General features: G+C 39.0%; 1 protein-coding gene across 7 annotated transcripts in view; it reads right to left on the reverse strand.

The window, feature by feature from the left end:
- Window positions 1-389: 389 nt before the first annotated feature.
- The window catches only part of abcc5 (ATP-binding cassette, sub-family C (CFTR/MRP), member 5), a 136,149-nt gene continuing 112,092 nt past the window's right edge, over window positions 390-24,446 (reverse strand). For 5 of the 7 annotated variants that reach the window (XM_059944643.1, XM_059944647.1, XM_059944676.1 and 2 more), the window contains 9 exons: window positions 20,186-20,314; window positions 19,763-19,949; window positions 19,467-19,556; window positions 16,453-16,642; window positions 16,106-16,265; window positions 8,561-8,639; window positions 7,805-7,918; window positions 2,058-2,222; window positions 390-1,368 (listed from right to left, as the gene is read on the reverse strand). In XM_059944643.1, the coding sequence (XP_059800626.1) occupies window positions 1,267-1,368; window positions 2,058-2,222; window positions 7,805-7,918; window positions 8,561-8,639; window positions 16,106-16,265; window positions 16,453-16,642; window positions 19,467-19,556; window positions 19,763-19,949; window positions 20,186-20,314 (1,216 nt within the window). In that variant the 3' untranslated portion in view covers window positions 390-1,266. Of the gene's footprint in view, window positions 1,369-2,057; window positions 2,223-7,804; window positions 8,060-8,560; window positions 8,640-16,105; window positions 16,266-16,452; window positions 16,643-19,466; window positions 19,557-19,762; window positions 19,950-20,185; window positions 20,315-24,446 lie in introns of those variants that run through there. The other 2 variants (XR_009506872.1, XM_059944668.1) reach the window with 2 other exon arrangements.

Below are 24,446 nucleotides of genomic sequence, written 5' to 3' on the forward strand. Positions count from 1 at the left end.
TTGCCCTATCATCTGTATGTCCTTCCTCACAGTCTCACTAACACAATGCATTGTATACCAAATGCCCCATCTTCACTCCGGTTCCCACCTCCTGCCAAATTCACTTAAACCCTCCACAACAGCTCTAGTGAATCTGCCTGCAGGGATATTGGTTCCCCTTGGGTTCAGGTGTAACTCATCTTTTTCTGTACTGATCAAACCTTCCCCAGAAGAGATCTCAGTGATCTAGAAATCCGAAACCTTGCCCCATACACCACTCCCTTGGCCACTCATTAATCTATACTATCATGCTATTCCTGCCCTGATTAGCACATGGTATCCAGTCTTAATATGGGTTCAAAGTCTTACTGAATAAATTTATTGAAGCAGATTAAAAAAAAACCTAGATATTAGGTAGAAAATAATTTATTTATATTCTTAAAGATTTAACAAGGCAGGTTTGCTTAGTTTGCAAAATCATGCTAAGGCTCTAAAAAGTACAAGGTGACAAATACATGCAACATTGTCTGGACAAATGTAACAAGCTTCTGTGGCAACAGGAGTGACCACTTTCATGTGGACTTCAGTAAATAACTTTTACCAACAGTACATAATTTCCAACAGTGCAAATCATACAGTAAAATGCAAGTTGATCCTGAGATATATTTTTCACTCAATAACAAAGAACCCAGACAAACTAGTGTCATTCTAAAATCAGAATTCTATTAAATATTCCATTCTATACTGATGCCCAAGCAACACTCAATGCTGTCTGGATAAAACAGTCATATATTTTAATATATTGATTTATGAATAGAAGCATTCTTTATTCTATATAAATATAGCTTGACATCGACAACTGTCTCACAGTTAAATAGCAGACTGATACAGTGCAAAACTGTACAGGATAGAATACAAAAGAAAGCACAATATTAATAGTGCAAAAATAGAATACAAAGTAAAGTACAGCATGTATGTTTTTCAAATATTCTATGTACAGATTTATAGATCTGTAATGTGTAAAGCTTAACTTTAGGCATATGGAGCTATCAATATCAGAGGCTCTCTGAACCTTAAGAGTGCATTTCAAGTTAAGATAATTAACTCAGTTTATTATTATGAAAATAATGAAAAAAAAAACGTTTGACAGAGCAGCTGGAACCACTCTGAAGGTCCATGGTGCAAGGTGCTATAAAACTGAGGTTGTGTTGTCCCTGGATAGAGAATTGGAGGCAACATGCCACAGTTACCAAGTCCATGATTCTGCAGAAAATCCCATCGATTTTATTAGCCCTTTACAGCAACTTTATTTTCAGCAGCAGCAAACATTGCACCAAATCTTGAGTTCTCACTGGATAAAAGAACAGACGGCTTATCAAATTCCATAACCTGAAAGAATAAATATTACTTCATTAAACCAAGCCACAGCATTAAAAGATATACGGTAAAAATACATAAATGTAGAAGCATGCCATTTATTATTTAACTCTCCCAAATTTAAAAACTATACAGTAAATTGAACCGATATTCATGATTGGAAAATACATCCACTCTAATTAAAGAAAAATGTTAAGTACAATTGTTCCGCACTTGTTCAGTATTGATCAACTCAACAGCGTTTCCGTATTTCCCCAAATGTTTACTTAAGCACACAGTTAAAACAACTGGCTTTCCAGATCCTCTCTTATTTAAATGTCAGCTGTGGCTTAGTCAATAGAACTTGTGCTTCAATCAGAACATTATGGCTCCAAGTTTCATGAATAAAAAAATCTAGGCTGATATTCCACTCAGTCGATGCAGTTTCAGAGAAACACATTCAGCTCAGGCATTTAAACTGTGCTTTTTCTACTCTTTAGATGGATACAAGTTCTGATGAGATGATTTAGAGAAGGATTATCTGATCACTTTCACATTATTTCTGGCTGTGTGGAAACAAGCTGCTGGATTGCCTATAATAGTGAATCATTTCAAGGATGTTCGTAAGTTTTTGCCTATAAATTGTTTTGGGACACTCTGAAGTTTAAAAAGGCTCCAAATAAATACAATTCTTCCTAATAAATGGCAGGTATTTCTATTACCTGGCCCTGACTTAGCACCATGACACGATCACAGCTGAGTACTGCATTCAAACGATGTGCAATGGTCAACATTGTACAGTCAGCAAATGATTCCCGGATTGTCTCCTGCACCAAAGAATCTGTTTCTGTATCCATGGCAGCTGTAGCTTCATCCAATACCAAAATCTGTAAAATTAATCAGAAATTTACACACAGACTAAAACACTTCAAGACAACTGTCCATCTGGTGGGACACTGAAGTTGCAAATCAAGAATTTTCTTGTCACACCCATCTTGAATGAAGTGCAAATAGGTCCAGAATCAAGTGGTCACATTCAAACTTTAATGGAGCCAGGTGAGCAGGGTAATGCTTATTGCCTTTTGACAGTGCTGTTGATAATACCTTCCATCAAACAATTGATGATTGAGTGTTGACTGATAATTTGTTGTGTTGATTTGACCTGTGTTTACCAGGACATGAGATACACAAGTGATGTTCTACGTTATTGGGTACATCCCAGAATTTGTAACTGCTTGGCTTGGAATGTGGCTCATTCTGGAGCACAAGTTTTCTAAAGTCAAGTAATTCATTTAAGATACTATCCAGTTTCTCAACCTTTTCTGTATCCAGTACAACCGGGCAATTCCTGATATCCAGTGATATCCCTGGAAAAAGGCCCTATGGCTCACTAAGTCTGTCTGACCATCAACCACATGGGAAATGACAACATTCTCAGTTTTCTGTCTGTCCCTCCAAGTTGAAGTTTAATTATCATTCACCCATACATCAATATAGTTAAAAGAAACAGTGTTCCTCTGGGCCCAAGATGCAAAACACATTACCAACAGCAGTGTACATTGCACAAAAACCACTTATGATTACAATTTTGGAAAAACGTGCAGTCACAAGGAAATAAAATAAATAATATAGCCCAAGTCCCCTGAGTGGCAAGACGGTAGATTGTCCTGGTCTAGCTTATTCTTCCACCAAGCAAACACTGGAGGGCAGCACTTATGGGAGGGGCCAAGCTCCAAACCCAAGTACAGACTCTAGCACGCTTTGCAGGGTCTCTCCGACAATGCCTTGGCCCTCTTCTCCCCTGGGTGGCTGCAACAGGTGACTCTGCAGACTTGACCTAGTCCCTGCCACAACTAAGGCAATGCAATTCTCCCGCTGTTGGTCTCACCAATGAACCACTGCTGCACTTGCAGTATTCTACATTATCAAAGTGGAACAGGGCCTTGTAATCACAAGGAAGACGTGCAAGACAATCTCACACACACCCTTTGTAGGATTGTGCACTATCTCAACATAACAGTATGCAACCATTCCAAGCAACAACACAACAACAGTATGCTGTAAGTCCAGCTCTATCACTATTGAGCAAATTGCTGATGAGATGGTCCTGCAGTACTCAATGTTCTTAGTATCCAGTAATAACACGCAAGAGGCATAAAAGAGACACACAAGACAAACAAATGCACCTTTGATTGGACCCAGAATGACCGCTGCCTCTGAGTGTGTTGCCATCTTAGCAGATGTACGCAAGTTACCCTCATCAATCTATCCACCAAATTGCCAAATGGCAACAACCTTGGCCTCAGCTGTTCAGGGGTATTCTGTTTGCCTATCCATCCCTGTCTCATCTCTCTGCTGTTCAAAACTACTGATGAAGTTTCAACCTGAAGTGTTAACCATGCTTCTCTGAACACAAATGTTTCCAAACTCACTGGGTGCTTCCAGCATATTTATCTTTTTATTTCAGATTTCAACCATCAGCAACTTGGAAAAAAAATTTCATTACCATAGTGTGAAATGGAGCTCTCCCCAAAAAGACTGACAGTGATTTTGATGAATGGCATTACCAACAGTTGCAAACAGTTGCAGTTGCAAACACATTGATTTTAAGCCACAGCCTGAATGGGATGTTTCTTTGAGTAAGACCAACTTCTTTATCAGTTTGTAGGACAGCTAAGTGGCAAAATGTCAAATGTCTATGAATGTGATTTGTCAAGTTTTGGTACCTCTCAAGGTGATCCCCTCAAAAGAAGGCAGCATCCAGCATTAAGGACTCTCAACATCCAGGACATACTCTTTTCTCATTACTACCATCATGGAGAAGGTACATTTAGGAACAGCTTCTACCCCTCTTACAATAGATTTCTGAATGGTTCATGAACACTACCTCACTATTTCTCTTTTCCACTATTTATTTATTATAACACAGTAAATTTTATGTATTGCACCATGTTGCTGCCACAGAACAACAAATTTCATGGCATATGTCAGTGATACTACACCTGATTCTGATTAGTACCACTAAATGTAGGAATAACACACATAAAATGCTGTAGGAACTCAGCAAGCCAGGCAGCATCTATGGAAGAGTACAGTTGACACTATGGACTGAGACCCCTTCAGTAGGACTGGTCTACTGTACTCTTTTCTGCGTGTTGCTTAGATTTCTAGCATCTGCAGATTTTCTCAATAGACAATAGGTGTAGAAGTAGACCATTCAGCCCCTTGAGTCTGTACCGCCATTCTGAGATCATGGCTGATCATTCATTATCAATACCCAGTCCCTGCCTTGTCCCCATATCCCTTGATTCCCCTATCCATCAGATATCTATCTAGCTCCTTCTTGAAAGCATCCAGAGAATTGGCCTCCACCGTCTTCCGAGGCAGTGCATTCCACACCTCCACAACTCTCTGGGAGAAGAAGTTTTTCCTCAATTCTGTTTTAAATAACTGACCTCTTATTCTCAATCCATGCCCTCTGGTACTGGACTCTCCCAACATCTGGAACATATTTCCTGCCTCAATCCTATCAAATCCTTTAATTATCTTAAACGTTTCAATCAGATCCCCTCTCAATCTCCTCAATTCCAGTGTGTACAAGCCCAATCTCTCTGCGTAAGACAGTCCTGCCATCCCAGGAATCAACCTAGTGAATCTACACTGCACTTCCTCAATTGCCAGAATGTCCTTCCTTAAACCTGGAGACCAAAACTGTACACAATATTCCAGGTGTGGTCTCACCAGGGCCCTGTACAAATGCAAAAGGACATCCTTGCTCTTGTACTCAATTCCCCTTGTAATAAAGGCCAACATTCCATTTGCTCCTTCACTGCCTGTTGCACTTGCTCATTCACCTTCATTGACTGATGAACTAGGACTCCAAGGTCTCTTTGCATTTCTCCCTTACCTAACTCTACACCGTTCAGACAATACTTTGTCCTCTTGTTCCTGCTTCCAAAGTGGATACCTTCACATTTATTCACATTGAATGACATCTGCCAAGTATCTGCCCACTCACCCAGCCTATCCAAGTCTCTCTGTATTCTCCTAACGTCCTCTTCGCATGTCACACTGCCTCCCAGTTTAGTATCGTCAGCAAACTTGCTGATATAGTTTTCAATGCCCTCATCTAAATCGTTGACATAAATCGTAAAGAGCTGTGGTCCCAATACAGAGCCCTGTGGTACCCCACTAGTCACCTCCAGCCAGTCCGAGAAACACCCATTCACTGCTACCCTTTGCTTTCTATCTGCCAACCAGTTTTCTATCCATGTTGAAACCCTGCCCCCAATGCCATGAGCTCTGATTTTACTCACCAATCTCCTATGTGGCACCTTATCGAATGCCTTCTGAAAATCTAGGTACACTACATCCACTAGCTTACCCTCGTCTAACATCCTTGTTACACCCTCAAAAAACACCAACAGATTAGTCAAGCATGATTTGCCCTTGGTAAATCCATGCTGGCTCGGCCTAATCCTATTACTGCCATCAAGATATGATGGCATTTGAAATATAGGAATAAGTTGGGCTATTACAAAAAATATTATTGAAATTGTATATGTATACCGAGTTTTCAAAAAAAAATATCAGATGTCATGGGTCCACTTTAAATTACGGGTCGAAACACTAATGATAAAATTGAACACAAGCATGTTTTTTTCTGAATCTTTTCATGCAGACATAATGAAATCAAAATTCTACCTCATATATACATGAACAGAAACCTCTGAAATACAATGGAATTAATTCCCTGTTTAAAACAGCAAACAAAAATGAACTCTAATATTCAATTCCAAGCAACATTTACACAGATCTTTCTTGAGGCTGCCAATCAGTCACCCATTGATCACCCCAGTGAAAGAAATCCCTTATTGTAGCTTTTATTCCCTCAGTTGTGATTGGTGTGGAATTCTTCAGTGAGGGTGGCAATAAGCTCTATTGCAACATAATTAAGATAAAAGTTACCTTGTATTTGTAGTGCAAGTAAAGCTGAAACCCCAAAACCAAAAACCCCAAATCACTCAGATTTTATGGAAAGGAGGGCAAACATGCTCGAATCTACACTGGGGGGTTGGCACTGAAGAGTCAGCAGTCTTGAATTTCTGGGCATTAACATACCGGATGACTTGTCCTGGGTCCAGAACATATATCCAATCATAAGGAAAGCAAGCCAGCATCTTCACTTTAGTAGGAGGTTCTGATTGTTCAACGAACTTCTACATATTTACTATAGAAAGTATTCATATTGTGTCATGGTCTGATACGGCAGTTCAAGCTGTGGACTCTGACAACACATCACGGGCATGTCCCTCCCTACCATCAGTAGCATCTACAAGTGGTGCTGCCTCAAGAAAACACCATGCATCAAAAATTCCTATCATCCAGGCCATACCATCTTTTCACAGCTACAATCAGCAGGAGGCACAGAAGCTTGACGTCGCACACCACCAGGTTCAAGGGGAGTTATTTCCCTTCAACCATTCATTTCTTGATCAACCAGTGAACCCTTAATCACTATATTTAGCCACACCAATACCACTTTGCAGTAAGCTAGACTTGGTTTTCTAATTGTGTTCTCCTCTGTAAAATTTGTGTGGAATTTAATTTACGTTTTTTCTTGTGAATGCTACATTCCTGTGTTACTGCTGCAAATAGGTTTATTATTGCCCCTGTGTATACATAGATTTTTATATACATTCTCCCTTAATTTTTCCACACAACAAACCTTCATTACTTTATGTATTCATACACTCACTACTGGCCCAGGCACAGCAGTGAGCAACATACATGAAATCAGTTGATTCCAAACACTCATGACACAAATTAACATGCCATGTTTGTTCCCAATAGCAGCTATCAAGGGAGAAGCAAAAAATGTAATTGGAAGGTTAACTGTGCCACTGTAGCTTATCTGCAATATGTATATGAGTGGTAAAATCTGCGGAAAGTGGATGAGGATGTGCAGAGAAGAAAGAAAAAATGGGATTAATGTTGGAATTTGTGGTAAATGGGCAGTTGATAGCTGCCACAGACTTCTAAACCTGAAGGGCACTTTTATAGAGTCACTGAGGTGTACAACACAGAAACAGGTCCCTTACATACATCATATCCACATCAACCTTTGTCCACCTACATAAACCCCATTTCCCGTCTGTATCCTTCTAGGCTTTGCCAATACAAATGCCTGCCTAAATAACTCTTAAATGCTGTGATTATATCTGACTCCACCACCTCCTATGGTAGCAAGTTCCACGATTCAATCATGTTCAGTGTAAAAAAGCTTTATCTTCAAATCCTTTCTAAAATTATTTCCTCTCATCCGAAACCTATGCCCTCTTGTTTCTGTGCTCTCTTTCTCTTCATGACTTTAGATCCAATTTTACACAAAATGATCAGCTAGATGTACATGGAATGATTACGATACAAGTTCATCCATAAAGAATCTGACTTGCCCTTCAATTCTTACCTTACACCTCCGTAGTAGTGCTCTCGCCACACATATTAACTGTCTTTCTCCGACTGAGAAATTTTCTCCATTTTCCATCACATCAGATTCCAGCTTTAAAGGCAGCTGAGAAATCTATATTGAGTGTAAAACAACCATAGTGAGTTTGAAAGCACCTTATGGCAATGGCAATCTACTTTGAAATGTTTGTTTTTTTTCTACTTGCCATTGTAATGTACAAGAGTTCTTTGCAGCTACAAGCTTCATAAAAGCTAGCTGTATTAAAAACAAAATCTCAATATTTAGCTGTACTGCTAGTGTAAGCATTTATCAAAGCCAGTTAAATATTTCACTTCATGAACACAAATTAAAGCTCCCTGTACTCTACCTCAAACTCAATTCATTTGATGTATCATTGCTACTGACCCAGTCCTCAAAAGCAACTAATTTGTCTTTTTTCTTGAGCATTGTAGACCTGATTTTTGAATCCACTTGCAATTCAAAAATACAAGTGCAAGACTAAAAAAGCTAACCTGAATCACAGTTGAATTTAAACCAAGTTTATACTACTGAATATATTCTAAATGCAAAGTAACACTGGGATAAATATCATTTTCAATTCCTATCGAAACCAAAACATAAGATTGTTTACTAAACTATCTCTAACCTATCAAATACTTTACAATTACAAATTATTCGCTTGAAAATTTATAGTGCTTCAGATTATATGCATTTTTATTTATAACTATTACCAAACAAATTCTCAGCTGTACTTACACATTCTTTCATGTGTGTTCGCTCCAATGCATCCCACACCTGCTCTTCTGAGTACTGCTGAAAAGGATCTAGATTATATCTGCCAAAAAAATGAATAGTTGTTTTTTTTTCTTGAGCATTGTAGACCTGATTTTTGAATCCACTTGCAATTCAAAAATACAAGTGCAAGATAAAAAAAGCTAACTTGAATCACAGTTGGAGTTAAAACAAGTTTAAACCAGAGCTCACAGCTCTGGTTAAGAAATCATTAGTGTGACAATAAACTGTACAATTTATAAATATTCCCAATCTAATCCTAGATGTAAAACAAGCTATCCTTTCCCATTAGTTAAGTTACTATATGATAGTAAGTTCAATTACACCTTTCATAACTGGAAACAACATGATGCTGCTTTCAGGACAATGTACTTTAGAGAAAAATTTGATTGATCACCTTGTTATTTTGGAATTCACTCTGATTAAGATAAATTTATACACATGCACAACAAGATTGTCAAAAGCTGTCACAATTCTCAATATGAGGCTTTCTTTGCCTGAAAGCAGCCAATAAGTGGTCAGTTAAGCAAGATCGTGAAATGTAGCAGCTACCAATGACAATGTAACATATAGTATATACCTACTACAGAGATTTTGAGAGGATTTTGGCTCATGTTCTGGTGTACCATTAACTGCAAATTTTAACTACTATACCCAGATAGGAGGACACCATTTTCTCTCCAAAAATGAAATCACAGCTGAAAGGTCCTACATGAACAGGGAAGGAATTCTTAGCAAAATATGATGAATCTAATAGCCATCCCTGCTCAAGTTGATTCAATTCTGGAAAACTGTATGGATGTGTCTGGTAGAATATAGTCCTCCGATGTATAGCTGCCAGAATTATTCAGAAAATTAGCTTTTGATTTACACTGTCAGAGCTGTATATTGACTAGCAGTATCCCTTGTTAGTAAATACAAATAGGCTGATCAACTGCTTACCTCCTTGCCGAAAGCAGATGGCTCTCCTTAATCCAAAACTACAAATGGCACCCATGATAAGCACAGAATGCATCATCAGAATGATCAAGGCCAGAATGATTTACAAGAATAGTTAATCGAAACTTCCACAACCGTGTTGCGCAGAACTTCCACCTGATTGTCCCTTTAATATATGGTTATTGAAATTTATTTTTGATTCAGTGGGTTGGTTTCAAATCCATCCAGGCAAAACAAATTTTTTTTGAATGTAGTGGAGGCCAATTCTCTGGATGCTTTCAAGAAAGAGTTAGATAGAGCTCTTAAAGATAGCGGAGTCAAGGGATATGGGGAGAAGAAAGGAACAGGGTACTGATTGTGGATGATCAGCCAAGATCACAGTGAATGGTGGTGCTGGCTTGTAGGGCCAAATGGCCTACTCCTGCACCTACTGTCTATTGTAATTACATAAATGAAATTTAAAATGCATTTTGTATCATGGAATCCAAACATTTTCCCAGTCAGTCAGCTCCACAGCTAAAACAATTCTCCAGAGCACTGATTTTATACTTATCTAACATACTTTCAGTGGCCACTTCATTAGCTACACCTGCTCATTAATTCAAATATCTAATCATGTAACAACCCATAAAAGCACACAGACATGGCCAAGTTCAGCTCTTCAGAATGGGGAAGAAATGTGATCTAAGTAACTTTGACTGTGGAATGATTGTTGGCTCTATTGATCTCCTGGGGTTTTTATGCATAACAGTCACTAGAGATCACAGAGATAAACAAAAAAAAATCCAGTGAGCAGCAGTTCTGTGGCAAAAATGTCTTATTAGTGAGGAAGGTCAGAAGAGACTGACCAGACTGCTTAAAGCTGACAAGACAGAAGTAACTCAAACAATCAATCATGTGTTACAACAGTGCTGTTCAGAAGAGCTTCTCTGAATGCACAACATAGAACTTGAAGTGGATGTGCTTACAGCAGCAGACGACCACACTGGGTTCCAACTTGTGGCCGCTTTATTACAAAGTTTGTAGATACAATCCTGTGCTTAATAAAGTAATCACTGTGTAAAAACTGGCCTTTCAGTACACTGGTCCATGTCAACCAAGATGCCCCAGCCAAGCTTATCCCATTTGCTAGCATTTGGCCCATAACCTTATAAACTTTTCCTATCTGTGTACATACCCAACTGTCCTTGAAGATATTTTGTACCGACCTCAACCACTTGCTTTGGCAGCTCATTTCGCATACATTCCAAGTATGTATTGGAGTAAGCCCCTTAAAACTTTCCCTTTGCACTATAAACCTATGTGCTCTAGTTCTCGATTCTCTAACCTCTGGGGAAAAAGATGAGTTAATTCACCCTGCCCCGTCTGTGCCCTTCATGATTTTATTCATCTTTCATCTGTCTCCAATATTCTAAGGAATAAAGACAGCCTTATCAACTCTTCCTATAACTCAGTCCCTCAAGTCCTGGGAACATCCTCATGAATCTTTTCTGCACTGTATCCAGTTTAACAACCTTATCTATAGCAGGGTGACCAAATCTTGAACAATACCTAAGTGCAGCCTTACCAGTGTCCTGAGTTACTTGTCTACCTGTAGCTCCACTTTCAGGAAACCATGTCTTTTTACTCAAAGATTCCTCCGTTCTGCAATAGTCCCCAGGGTTCTGTTGTTCACTGTGGAAGTACTACTCACCTCTGATTATTTTACTTTTTGCATTAATGTCTGGTTTTGTGCAGTTTTCTTTGTTCCACTATCTTGTCTGAATTATATTCTGAGTTGGCTAAATCTATGTGCCTGTGATGCAAGTTTTTCACTGAATCTTTTCTTCACTGTTCTTGTTTATGCGACAATAAACGACTTGACTTGTATTCAATAACTCCTTTCAATCAGATTCATCATATTTTGCTGAGAATTCCTTCTGTGCTCATGTAGGATGTTTCACTTGTGGAACAACAATGGCAGGTATTTCTGGGAATAATGCAGAAGGTGCAAGATCGGTTCATTCCAAAGAGGAAGAAAGATCCTAAGGGGAGTAAGGGGAGGCCGTGGCTGCCGAGGGAAGTAAAGGGCAGTATAAAAATAAAAGAGAAGAAGTATAACATAGCGAAGATGAGTGGGAAACTGGGGGACTGGGAAGCTTTTAAAGAGCAACAGAAGATAACAAAAAAGGCAATACGCCGAGAAAAAATGAGATACGAAGATAAGCTAGCCAAGAATATAAAGGAGGATAGTAAAAGCTTCTTTTGGTATGTGAATAGCAAAAAAATAGTTGTCCAAAATTGGGCCACTGAAGACAGAAACGGGTGAATTTATTATGGGGAACAAGGAAATGGCATATGAGTTGAACACGTACTTAGGATCTGTCTTCACTAGGGAAGACACAAACAATCTCCCAGATGTAATAGTGGCCAAAGGAACTAGGGTAATGGATGAACTGAAGGAAATTTATATTAGGCAAGAAATGGTATTGGATAGACTGTTGGGTCTGAAGGCTGATAAGTCCCTAGGACCTGATGGTCTGCATCCCAGGGTACTTAAAGAGGTGGCTCTAGAAATCGTGGACACATTGGTTATCATTTTCCAATGTTCTATAGATTCAGGAACAGTTCCTGCGGATTGGAGGGTGGCTAATGTTGTCCCACTTTTTAAGAAAGGAGGGAGAGAGAAAACAGGCAATTATAGACCGGTTAGCCTGATTTCAGTGGTGGGAAAGATGCTGGAGTCAATTATAAAAGAGGAAATTACGACACATTTGGATAGCAGTAGAAGGATCAGTCCAAGTCAGCATGGATTTATGAAGGGAAAATCATGCTTGACTAATCTTATGGAGTTTTTTTGAGGATGGAACTATGAAAATGGACAAGGGAGAGCCAGTGGATGCAGTGTACCTGGACTTTCAGAAAGCTTTTGATAAAGTCCCACATAGGAGGTTAGTGGGCAAAATTAGGGCACATGGCATTGGGGGCAGAGTACTGACATGGATTGAAAATTGGCTGGCTGACAGGAAACAAAGAGTAGTGATTAACGAGTCCCTTTCGGAATGGCAGGCTGTGACCAGTGGGATACCGCAAGGTTCAGTGCTGGGACCGCAGCTGTTTACAATATATATTAATGATTTAGATGAAGGGATTAAAAGTAACATCAGCAAATTTGCAGAAGACACAAAGCTGAGTGGCAGTGTGAAATATCAGGAGGATGTTTTGAGAATGCAGGGTGACTTGGACAGGCTAGGTGAGTGGGCAAATGTATGGCAGATGCAGTTTAATGTGGATAAATGTGAGGTTATCCACTTCGGTGGCAAGAACAGGAAGGCAGATTACTATCTAAACGGAGTCAAGTTAGGAAAAGGGGAGGGACAACAAGATCTAGGTGTTCTTGTACATCAGTCAATGAAAGCAAGCATGCAGGTACAGGAGGCAGGGAAGAAAGCTAATGGCATGCTGGCCTGTATATCAAGAGGAATTGAGTGTAGGAGTAAAGAGGTCCTTCTGCAGCTGTACAGGGCCCTGGTGAGTCCCCACCTGGGGTACTGTGTGCAGTTTTGGTCTTCAAATTTGAGGAAGGACATTCTTGCTATTGAGGGAGTGCAGCGTAGGTTCACAAGGTTAATTCCCGGAATGGCGGGACTGTCATACGTTGAAAGATTGGAGTGACTGGGCTTGTATACACTGGAATTTAGAAGAATAAGAGGGGATCTGATTGAAACATATAAGATTATTAGGGGATTGGACACGCTGAAGGCAGGAAGCATGTTCCCGCTGATGGGTGAGTCCAGAACTAGAGGCCACAGTTTAAGAATAAGGGGAAGGCTATTTAGAACAGAGATGTGGAAAAACTTTTTCACCCAGAGAGTGATGGATATGTGGAATGCTCTGCCCCAGAAGGCAGTGGAGGCCAAGTCTCTGGATGCTTTCAAGAGAGAGTTAGATAGAGCTCATAGATAGCGGGGTCAAGGGATATGGGGAGAGAGCAGGAACGGGGTACTGACTGTGTATGATCAGCCATGATCACAGTGAATGGCGGTGCTGGCTAGAAGGGCCGAATGGCCTACTTCTACACCTACTGTCTATTGTCTTTTCCCCTTGCAGTGTGAAGCAATAAAAAAAATGGCCAGTTTTCTCCTGGCCAGACATTACTTTTCAAGTGGAAGCCTTTAGAAAGAGTGCACTCTATATACTGCCGTTAAAGAGAACTTACATGAAGTTCTTGGCAGTGGTATTTTTAAAATGCACCAAATGAGCTGGGCATCAAATATTTATATTATGTTAAAATATTGAGAAATATTTCTCAATATTTTAAACTTAACATAAATATAAACATATACTTAATTGGATTGGATACAAAATGCTCACATTTCATTTCTTAAAAGTCAATGTTGACTGTATTTTTGTTTTAAAACTAATTATCCAAAGGACTTCCCTACCCCATTTCCATTCAAATGTCAGGTTAACATGGCTCTCCTTCACTGTACAGACTATTTTTGTTAAGAAAAGGATGTTAGTGTGTAGAAAAAGATGAATGGATGGTAAAACTTTTTTTTTACTACCTTACTAATTTATCGTCATTTTAAAGTGATATGGCTCTTTCTAAAAACTGGCAGTTCACACAGTTTCATACAACTTCAAGTTCTATATAAGCCTGGAAAAATTCAGCAGGTTAAACAGCACCTGTCTAAGAGTGGTTTACATTTCAGGCCAGAGAATCTTTTGGCAGAATGTCCACGGCCTAAAACATAAACTGTTCCTCTTCTTCCTAAATTTTCCAGCAGTCTGTGTTTTTATTTCTTTTCCAGCATCTGTAGTTTATTTGATTTCCAAATAAATTTACTGAATTAGTAAAATACAGCACCTATAAAAAGTATTCACTGCCTCCCCTTAGAAGTTTTCATGTTTTATTGTTTTACAACATTGAATCAGTGGATTTAATTTGGCTGTTTTTGACAATGATCAACAGGAAAAGACTCTTTCATGTCAAAGTGAAAACAGGTTTCTACAAGGTGATCTAAATTAATTGAAAATATAAAACACAAATTAATTGATTGCTTTAGTATTTACCCTCTTTAATATGACACACCAAATCATCACTGGTGCAGCCAATTGATTTTATTAGTCACATAATTAGTTAAATGGAGATCACCTATGTGCAGTCAAGGTATTTCAATTGATTGTAGTAAAAATATACAGGTATCTGGAAGATCCAACTGTTGGTGAGTCAGTATCCTGGCAAAAACTACACCATAAAGACAAAAGAACACTCCAAGCAACCCCATGTAAAGGTTATTGAAAAGAGTCAGGAGATGGATACAAGAAAATTTCCAAGTCACTAAATATCCCTTGCAGTACAGTTAAGTATATCAAGAAATTGAAAGAATTGGCACAGCTGTAAATCTGCCTAAAACAAGCTGTCCTCAAAAATTGAGTGACTGTGCAAGAGGGGGACTAGTGAGGGGGGGGGGGGCACCAAGAGACCTATGACAACTCTGGAGGAGGTACAAGCTTTAGTGACCGAGATGGGAGAGACTAAGTACACAATAGCTGTTGCCTGGGTGCTTCACCAGTTGCAGCTTTATGGGAGAATGGCAAAGAGAAAGCCACTGTTGGAAAAAACTCCATGTGAAGTCTTGGCTAGAGTTTGCCAGAAGGCATGTGGGAGACTCTCAAATCCGCTGGAAGGTGGTTTTATGGTCTGATGAAACCAAAATTGAGCTTTTTGGCCATTTGTAAGCCAAATGCCATACATCATTTTAAAAACACACCATCCCTACCGTGAAGCATGGTGGTGGCTGGGCCATGCTGTGGGGATGCTTCACTGCAGCAGGCCCTGGAAGGCTTGTGAAGGTAGAGGGTAAAATGAATACAGCAAAATGCAAGGAGATCCTGGAGGAAAGCCTGATGCAGTCTGCAAGAGAACTGCGACTTGGGAGATTTGTTTTCCAGCAAGACAATGACCCCAAGCATAAAGCCAAAGCTACACGGGAATGGCTTAAAAACAACAAAGTTAATGTCCTGGAGTGGCCAAGTTAGAGTCCAGACCTCAATCCAATTGAGAGTTTGTGGCTGAACTTGAAAATGGCTGTTCATCCACAATCCCTATGCAATCTGACAGAGCTTGAGCAGTTTTGTAGAGAAGAATGGGGAAAAATTGCAGTGTCCAGATGTGCAAAGCTGATAGAGACCTATCCACATAGACTCAAGGCTGCAATTGCTGCCAAAGCTGCATCTACTAAACACTACCTTGAAAAGGGTGAATAATCATGCAATCAATTATTTGTTTAATAAATTTGGACCAATTTATAGAAATTTGATTTCACTTTGACAGAAGAGTCTTTTCTGTGATCAGTGCCAAAAAAGCCAAATTAAATCCACTGTGATTCAATGTTGTAAAACAATACAACATGAAAACTTCCTGGGGGGGGGGGGGTGAATACTTTTCACTGGCACTATAAAAGCTAACATTCATTAGTATTATGGTTCTGTGATACACGGATATGTTAAATTATCAAATCTCTGCAGGAATTAAGATATAATTATGTATAAATGAATTGTATGCTGAAAATGAACAGGGCTCACCTCACAGTACCAGTGAACAAAACTGGGTCTTGTGGAATAATGGATAGTTTGCTGCGAAGATCAGCCAAACCAATTTCAGTAATGTTCACCCCATCAATGATTATTGAACCACCCGAGAGTTCAACTAATCGGAACAATGCTATTCCCAGTGATGACTTTCCTGCCAAAACAAAAAATGAGCTTAATACAAACCCAGTTTTATAGAATGGTAACAGATTTAAACCAAATCAAGCTGCTATTCCACTTCCACCAGAGACTTTTTAAAAAGCTGCTTTTCTGATCAAAGCAAGCTCGTTCAGTGAAAAACCTACACTTGATTTTACATCAAGTAGCAACACGTTTCTTACCTGATCCAGTTCTCCCCACAATACCAATTTTTTCTTGAGGTTTAATAGTGAAGGACACTTTCTTTAATACTAGAGGTAGATTCTCACGATATCTCATCTCAACATTTGCAAATGTTATTTGTCCATGCTGAGGCCAGTCAGCAGGAGGAGTTTTATCCTTAACATGAGCTGAAGCTTCCAATTCCAGAACCTAATAGAAAGTTAACAAAGTTAGGTTTTCAACATATAGGGAGAGCATAGTTTCGTAGAAAGACATCAAGTTAATTTTAAGTTTATTAGGAGAGGAATCTCAGGTATTTTATAGTTACCTCATCCCAACTGTAACATGGAGTGGACAGTTATAAAGTGGACTGCAATGTCAGTGACAAATTGTCACAATTGCTTCAGAAGAGAAAATAAATTATAAATCTTAATATAAACAAAACTAGCAAATGTGTTAAACTTGTTATCAGTGTAATATTACACATTCATACATCTCTTATTCATATATATTAACCATTCATATTTACTATTGTGACATATAGAAAACACGAGAAAAGAATTAGGTTAGGCAGTCAGTAATTCTGATGAAGAAATATGTTTAAAAATATCACATTTTCAATTTTTAAAATGCATATCTGCTCATTCACCACTATGACCATAATTTATATGGAACAAACCCAAAGAAAAATTAAGATTTCTATTGCCACATATTATTTCTATAATGTGATCTGCATATAACACTCAATTTCAGGAAAACGATATCCCAAGAGCCTTGGAAACTTGCACTTTCAAGGGACACACACATACACATTTATATATATACACACACACAATTGTGCTGCACCAATTGAAATCTATCAATTGCAAATCTGAAGACGTGTTTCAGTTGTGAAAATAAGTAAGCATACTTGTTTTCTTTCTTTTGCTTGATGCAAGCTAGAAATAAAGCTAAGTAAAAATAAAAACAAATACGGCGCATTCTTTTTAAGCCATCATAGGTCTTCATTTACAGCTTAGTTAACATGGAAAAGGGAAAAGGATTCATCCAATAAGGTTTGACAGAAAATTTTCAACTATGCTACAATCTACATCTCATCCGGTCTGCTACATTATCCAATCCCTGCAAAGGATTTTCCTCCTTTAACTAGATCTCTGTTGAGTTTCAACCCTTGATGGAGACAATCTGCTATTGATGAATGAACTTAACATTTTGAAAGAGTCTCATAAAGTTAAGTTATTTAAACATCAACCTGTTCTAGGTCCTTTTACGGCTTACAACTGAAAAGAGTAAGCATGCAATGACACACATTTACAAGCTGTATACCTTACTTTTCCAAAAATGTTTCCAATATGCCTGACCCCAAAAGTGTTATAGAACAGTACAACACAGGACCTAGCCATTTGGCCCACCATTTCGTGCTGAGCTAATTAAAGTAAGCTCTCCTGCCTACACACAATGTCCATATCCTTACGTTTTCCTCATGTACCTATCTAAACAGCTCTTACAAGTTTCTAATGTTTTTGCCTCTATCACCACCCCAGGCAGTGCATTCCAGGCATTCAACACTTAAAAAAAACTTGCCCCTCACTTCTCCTTTTAAATTACCCCCCTCACCTTAAGTGCATGCCCGCTGGTATTAGACATTTCATCCCTAAGAAAAAGATATTGTCCATTTACTCTATCCCTGCCTCTCATAATCATATAAGTTTCTATCAGATCTCCCCTCAGCCTCTGCTGCTGCAGAGAAAACAACCCAAGTTTGTCCAACCTCTCATTACAGCATATGCCCCCTAATCCAGACAACATCCTGGTAAACCTCTTCTGTACCCTCTCTAAACCCTTGACATCCTTCCTATAACGGGGTGACCAGAACTATATGCAATATTCCAGCTGCAGATTCCTGAAGATTATCATAGCTGGGGAGAGGTAGTGAGGGTAAGCTCCTACTATCTACTAAATGATCTCAATAGTGTGCGCCTCAATAGCCTCTGATAATCATGTACAACTCCTGCCCTTCATAGAAACATAGAAAACCCACAGCACAATATAGGCCCTTTGGTCCACAAAGCTGTGCCAAACATGTCTCTACCTTAGAACTACCTAAGCTTTACCCATAACCCTCTATTTTTCTAAGCTCCGTGTAGCCATCCAGGAGTCTCTTAAAAGACCCTATTGTTTCCGCCTCCACCACCACCGCTGGCAGCCCATTGCACGCATGAATCACTCTGTATTCCATCACTCTGCATGAAAAACTTACCCCTGACATCTCTGTATCTACTTCCAAGCACCTTAAAACTGTGCCTTCTCATGCTAGCCATTTCAGCCCTGGGGAAAAAGCCTCTGACTATCCACACGATCAATGCCACTCATTATCTTGTACACCTCTATCAGGTCACCTCTCATCCTCCGTCGCTCCAAGGCATCCACTCAACCTATTCTCATAAGGCATGCTCCCCAGTCCAGGCAACATTCTCGTAAATCTTCACCGGAAGTTTAGCTGCTAAGCCCGATGGAACTGTTTCTACTTACAGGAGAAAGAGTAAAGGTAAGTTACTGGTGCCATAAAGCCAGTTGCTTTGGGCAGATGATGTTCATCAGCTGTATGGGCAGGTCATCTCGAAGGAAGACTGGCCTTAAACCTCTGCTGCCTTGCGTCTATACCCATTCACGGGGAAAGCTTTAGGAGTAAACCCAGAGCTGGAGTCCCTCAGGCAGCCTACATGGAGTTCAATGCTGATTGGCAACTCCTGGGACATCGCCACTGCCAAACTGTATTGGTCTCTGCCGTTCCTTTGGATTCATGAGCTACGTGGAGAGGGGGAGCCTGCTGCGTGGACAACAGCTTGCTCTTGCTATTGTACTGCCTGGCTTGCTTGCATATCACGTAGACAGCCGGCACGCAACATCCATGGTCAATCCCAACCAGCGTAGGACCACAGAGACCCCAGATGCAGCCTAACCAAAGCTGTATAAAGCTCTAGCAAAAAGTTGCAGAAATTTTAAATTGTTAGAGTAGCAAATTTATTCATACCTTTATGTAGTGATGAATCCTTTCCACAGAAGTGAATCTAGCCTCAGTCTCAGAAGCGAGTCGGACAGTAAACTGAAATAAACCAGTCAGCTGCAAGAAAAATATGGTAATTGAAAAAAGGACAAAATTCTACTTGTAACTTTAAATAAACTATGATGGCTAATGAATGATCTTTTGTTGTACAATTAATTACTCTGATATAAAACAAACAAAATCAAAATTCAAACTATTAAAGAATTCAATTCATGTACCAACAAATGGTAACTATTAAGACAATTTCATTGACTATTACAAACCTGGACAGCGTAAGAAATTGCAAGTCCTGCATAAGCTGGAGGAATATGACCATGCATTAAAACTATCATTACTGCAGTTGTCCCAATAAGAACAATACTGACTATGTCCAGTCTCACAGCAAGCCAACGCATTGCACAAGTGAACAGGAAGAATGGAGCCTGATTAGCATCTAACAGCTCCTGGTACCTGAAAAAAAAACACACTAATTCAGTTTACCCAAACAGCAGTAGGTATGCCATTTAACCACTAATACACATATGAATCAGATTTTTAAACATATAGCATTTATAATTTAGGATGTACTGTATATAGCTTGCTGGGACAAAAGGTTCAACTGGTATATTAAGTAAGCTAGCTACTTGCTGTACCTTACATGGTATGTTATTCCTCCTTTACAATACACTATTTTTGATATTACTTACCTGCGTCTGTATTCTGCTGTCTTGTTGTAAGCATGAATTGTGGTTAACCCCTGTATACTGGATGTGACATGTGACAGGAAAGGAGAATGAGTGACGTTGTCCAAACGCTTTAATTCTCGGATAAAAATCCTGCAGAGATTTTCAACAATTGAAAAAACATGTCAAGTTCATTGCATTTAAATTTTTTCTGTAGACTACAAAAACTGCATATTATTCTTAAGTATTCCAGATCAAGAATGTTCAGCCACTTATGAAACTCATTCTGCATTTTGTGATATTAGCTTTTAGAAGTTTAGTTGCAATAATTATAAATATCTGATCACTATCATAATGAAGTTATATTCTTCCTTTTTTGATCTTTTCAATTTAAAATTCGCAATTACATTCCTTTGAAAACACTTTCAAAACAAAGTATAATTCTTGAACAGGTCTGCAGCCCAAATATTGACTACACACATTCACACGTCATGGTCTACCTGCCTCAACTCGCAAATACCATGCTTACAATGTTTTCCAAGTGTCATCCACGCATTAAGTAAACACCCAATTTCTCTTCATAAGAAAACAAGACATTTTGTATGGTGCATAAACGTTACTGAACTCAGATTCTCCTTGAAACAGAAATTGCTCTCTTATACATGAAACAACCACAAGAATAGAGAGGAATGTTGACAGTCCATCGTGCCTAATATAAATGTAATCTGGTAATTAAAGCTTTGGACACAAAAAAGGAGATTGTCAAAATAATAAGTGTTTGAACTTAATTTTCTATATGAAATTAGTTGATATCCTGCAGTGTTGAGAGAAATGTAATTTTCAAATTAAATGTAATTGAAGGGTAGTACATATTTCAGGACTAATATTTTAACGCAATGTATTCAGGTTTACTTTCCATGTAAAGGGGAACTACATTGGTGACACGAGTCTGCTGTCCTAGGTTTGTGAGTTTTAAACTTCTTAAAATCAATGTTGCTTACTGAAGCGTGGCTGTGACTGTGGATTTCAGTCGTAGTAGTCCTAAACAGGAATATTTCAACACTGAGCAGAGATGACATCACCAATTCAAGTCAATTTAATCTGTATTTGAATATGTCCAAAAAGAGGATTAATTCTCCTATATTACTCCATGGTTAGTTGGTGGTAAGGCTCTGCCCTCATTATAGCAAAGTTGCACATAAGAAATTGCCTCTAATGTTGTCAAAGACCACTCCCATCCTTCCCACAATCTCTCTGACCTCCAATTGTCAGGAGGAAGATACCACAGCAGCATAAGAACCAGAAGAGTAAGGCTGGGTAATAACATTTTTTCCAAGGCTGTTAGACTTCTCTACATCCTGCTGCCACCCAGCACTCATGTACACCCTGTCTGAATGCCCTGCTGCCCTTCTCCCTCCACCTCCCAGCTCAACAGACACTCTCATCCCACATTATTTTATTGCTGCTGTTTCATATGATTGCTTCTCATTATAATAATATGGGTAACACTATGCTATCTTACACAAACATGCACATGGCACTTTATGCCAACCTGTCAATCTTTGGGCCATGCCACATAGAACTTGTATCAATATAATTTTATGACTGTTTGTGTTGGATTGTAACTATGTGCTGTGCATGACTACATGTTCAGTGCTTTGCACCTTTGCCCCAGAGGGACGATGTTTCATTTGACTCTATACATCTGTATGGTTGAATGACAATAAGCCTGAACCTGAATAACAATTTGGAAACATTAATGACCCACAGTCTCACATTTCTCACAGTGGTGTAACTAAGCACAATTACGGTCATTGAAAATAAGACATCATCAAAAAAATTTACCTCAGCTTTGTCTGAAAATGAAAGAAATGGTTGCTAAGGGAAAGTTCTTTTTGATAACCACCAGGATTATCATTAGGCTCCCATACAGATGTTCTGACGAACAGTTGCAATAGGAATGCATCATTTGCTGCCTGAATGCCAGAAATTAACTAACAATATGCTATATGTATGGCATCATAATCAGGTGAACTTTCTGGAAATTTAGTATCTTTACAATGACACTCTGCAGCACAGGGAAACTTCCAATCTTGGCAAAATACATGAACTCACTCCATATGCTCTTCTCTTGTAAAGAGACAAGTATATTCAGCTTTCTTGGAATGAAGTGTCTGTACCTGTCCAAGCATAATAATGGTTTTAAAAACTTGAAGTATATGTTATAAATACTTGTAGCACCAGCCCAGAAAGAACTTGGCACACAAATTCATACGACAACTTCCACAGATGGTGTTGGAGGAGTAATCCACAAGTTTCTGCAATTGTTGTGTAGGAAGGGGGCATTACAACAGGTCTCCCATTGTTCCTCACAGAAGAGTATGTAGAAGAACTGCTTCTCAAAGACATATGGTAGAAAATGGCTTCTTCACAAATCCTTTCCAACAAAGTCTTTTGTTCTTTATATTCTGATCTTACTCTTGCCAATTTGTACATCAAGGGGAATAGCCACTAAAATGCTCATGAAAATGTTCAAAGTTGTAACTGGAGAGGTCTTGAGAACAATCCAAATTCCTTGAGCTGCACACACACACACCATCTTTGATGGATTAGTTATACTGGAGAAGTAAAAATTGGCAGTGCTGGTGTGATATAACTGTTGTAATGCTTACAGGGATCATGACAAGCTTACTCTACGCAATTCCTACTTCACAGGTCTCTCCCCTTCCTAATATGAGAGCTGATGGAATTAGGATGCAAACATATCTGCAACACATGCCAAACTGAAAACAAAATGGGCACTCATGCAGCTCAAATAACTAGTACCAAGAACAAAGTCTTCAGACAGCATAGGGTTACAGATAAAGATAAATGAATTAGAGCACACATACACAAAATCTGATGCTATAATTATACTCTAAAATCTGAGTCTATAGTACAAGTTTAAATCATTAACACAGGAGCGGAGCAGTTGAGAGGGAAATAAATCAAGGATTGGAGGAGGGATGCATTGAAATAGGACACCACGAACACTGTCATTATGTTGTGATGTATGCAATCGATTTGTTTGAGGCACATTTGGTCATGATGGTAAATGGGCTTGAAATCAGAACAGCACCTGGATGTCAGTAGCTTTGCAGTTATAAAGTTATAAATGGTTCACAAAGTGAGCCACTGTGGATGACAGTAATGAGGATTCCAATCAGGACTGACATGACATATCTCCTTCAAGAACAATTTTACAGAAAAACATTCAGTATTTCTTTAGCCTATGAATCTAGAAAACACTTGTACTCCAGCAAGATTAATCAATTGCTCCAGTAACTCAATGAATAGTATAGATCCCAGGCTGCTGCTATTGTGACATTGCTTTGGATAAAAGTGCAGCCAGAAAGTGTGCTCTGAACACTCTTAGGAGCATGACTATAAAACGTAGGAGCAGAATTAGGCTTTCAAGTCTGCTCTGCCATTCTGTCATGGCTCATTTATCTCTCTCAACCCATTCTCCAGCCTTCTTTCCATAATCCTTTGACGTCCTGACTAATCAAGAACCTATCAACCTACACTCGATTTACTCAATGACCTGGCCTCCACAGCCGTCCAAGGCAATGAATTCCACAGATTCACCACCCTCTGGCTCATGAAAATCCTCCTCATCTGTTCTAAATGGATATCCATCTTTTCTGAGGCTATTTCCTCTCGTCCTAGACTCACCCACTATAAGAAACATCCTCTCCACTTCCACTCCACCTAAGCCTTTCAATATTCAATAGGTTTCAATGAGTTTCCCTGCTTATTGTAAACATCAGTAAGTACAAGCCCAAACCCATCAAATCCACCTTTCATGGGCATCTTCTACTCTAATGATTATACAATGGTGGATATGAACAAGAGATATTATCTATAAATGCAATTTGCATAACTAGTGACCATCACAAAATTATTTAATTTGGAAGGAGTACTTAGAACAGGGAAAAATTCTCATTTTTTTTTTAAATTTTGAGAATCAGCAAGGTAACAGGCCCTTCTGTCCTAACAAGACTGTGCTGGCCAATTAAACCCATGTGACCAATTAACCTACTAATCCATATGTCCTTGGAACCTGGGAGGAAACTGGAACGCCCAGAGGAAACCCTCGTGGTCATGGGGAGAACATGCAAACTCTTTACAGACAACAGCAGAATTGAACATGGATTGTTGGCGCTGTAATAGTGTTACACTCTCCACTATGCTAGCTGCCCCAACTTTTCGAGATAGTTTTATTGTCAACATCAAAGCAATCTTG

Source organism: Hypanus sabinus, chromosome 2, assembly GCF_030144855.1.
Source record: "Hypanus sabinus isolate sHypSab1 chromosome 2, sHypSab1.hap1, whole genome shotgun sequence".
Taxonomy (NCBI): domain Eukaryota; kingdom Metazoa; phylum Chordata; class Chondrichthyes; order Myliobatiformes; family Dasyatidae; genus Hypanus; species Hypanus sabinus.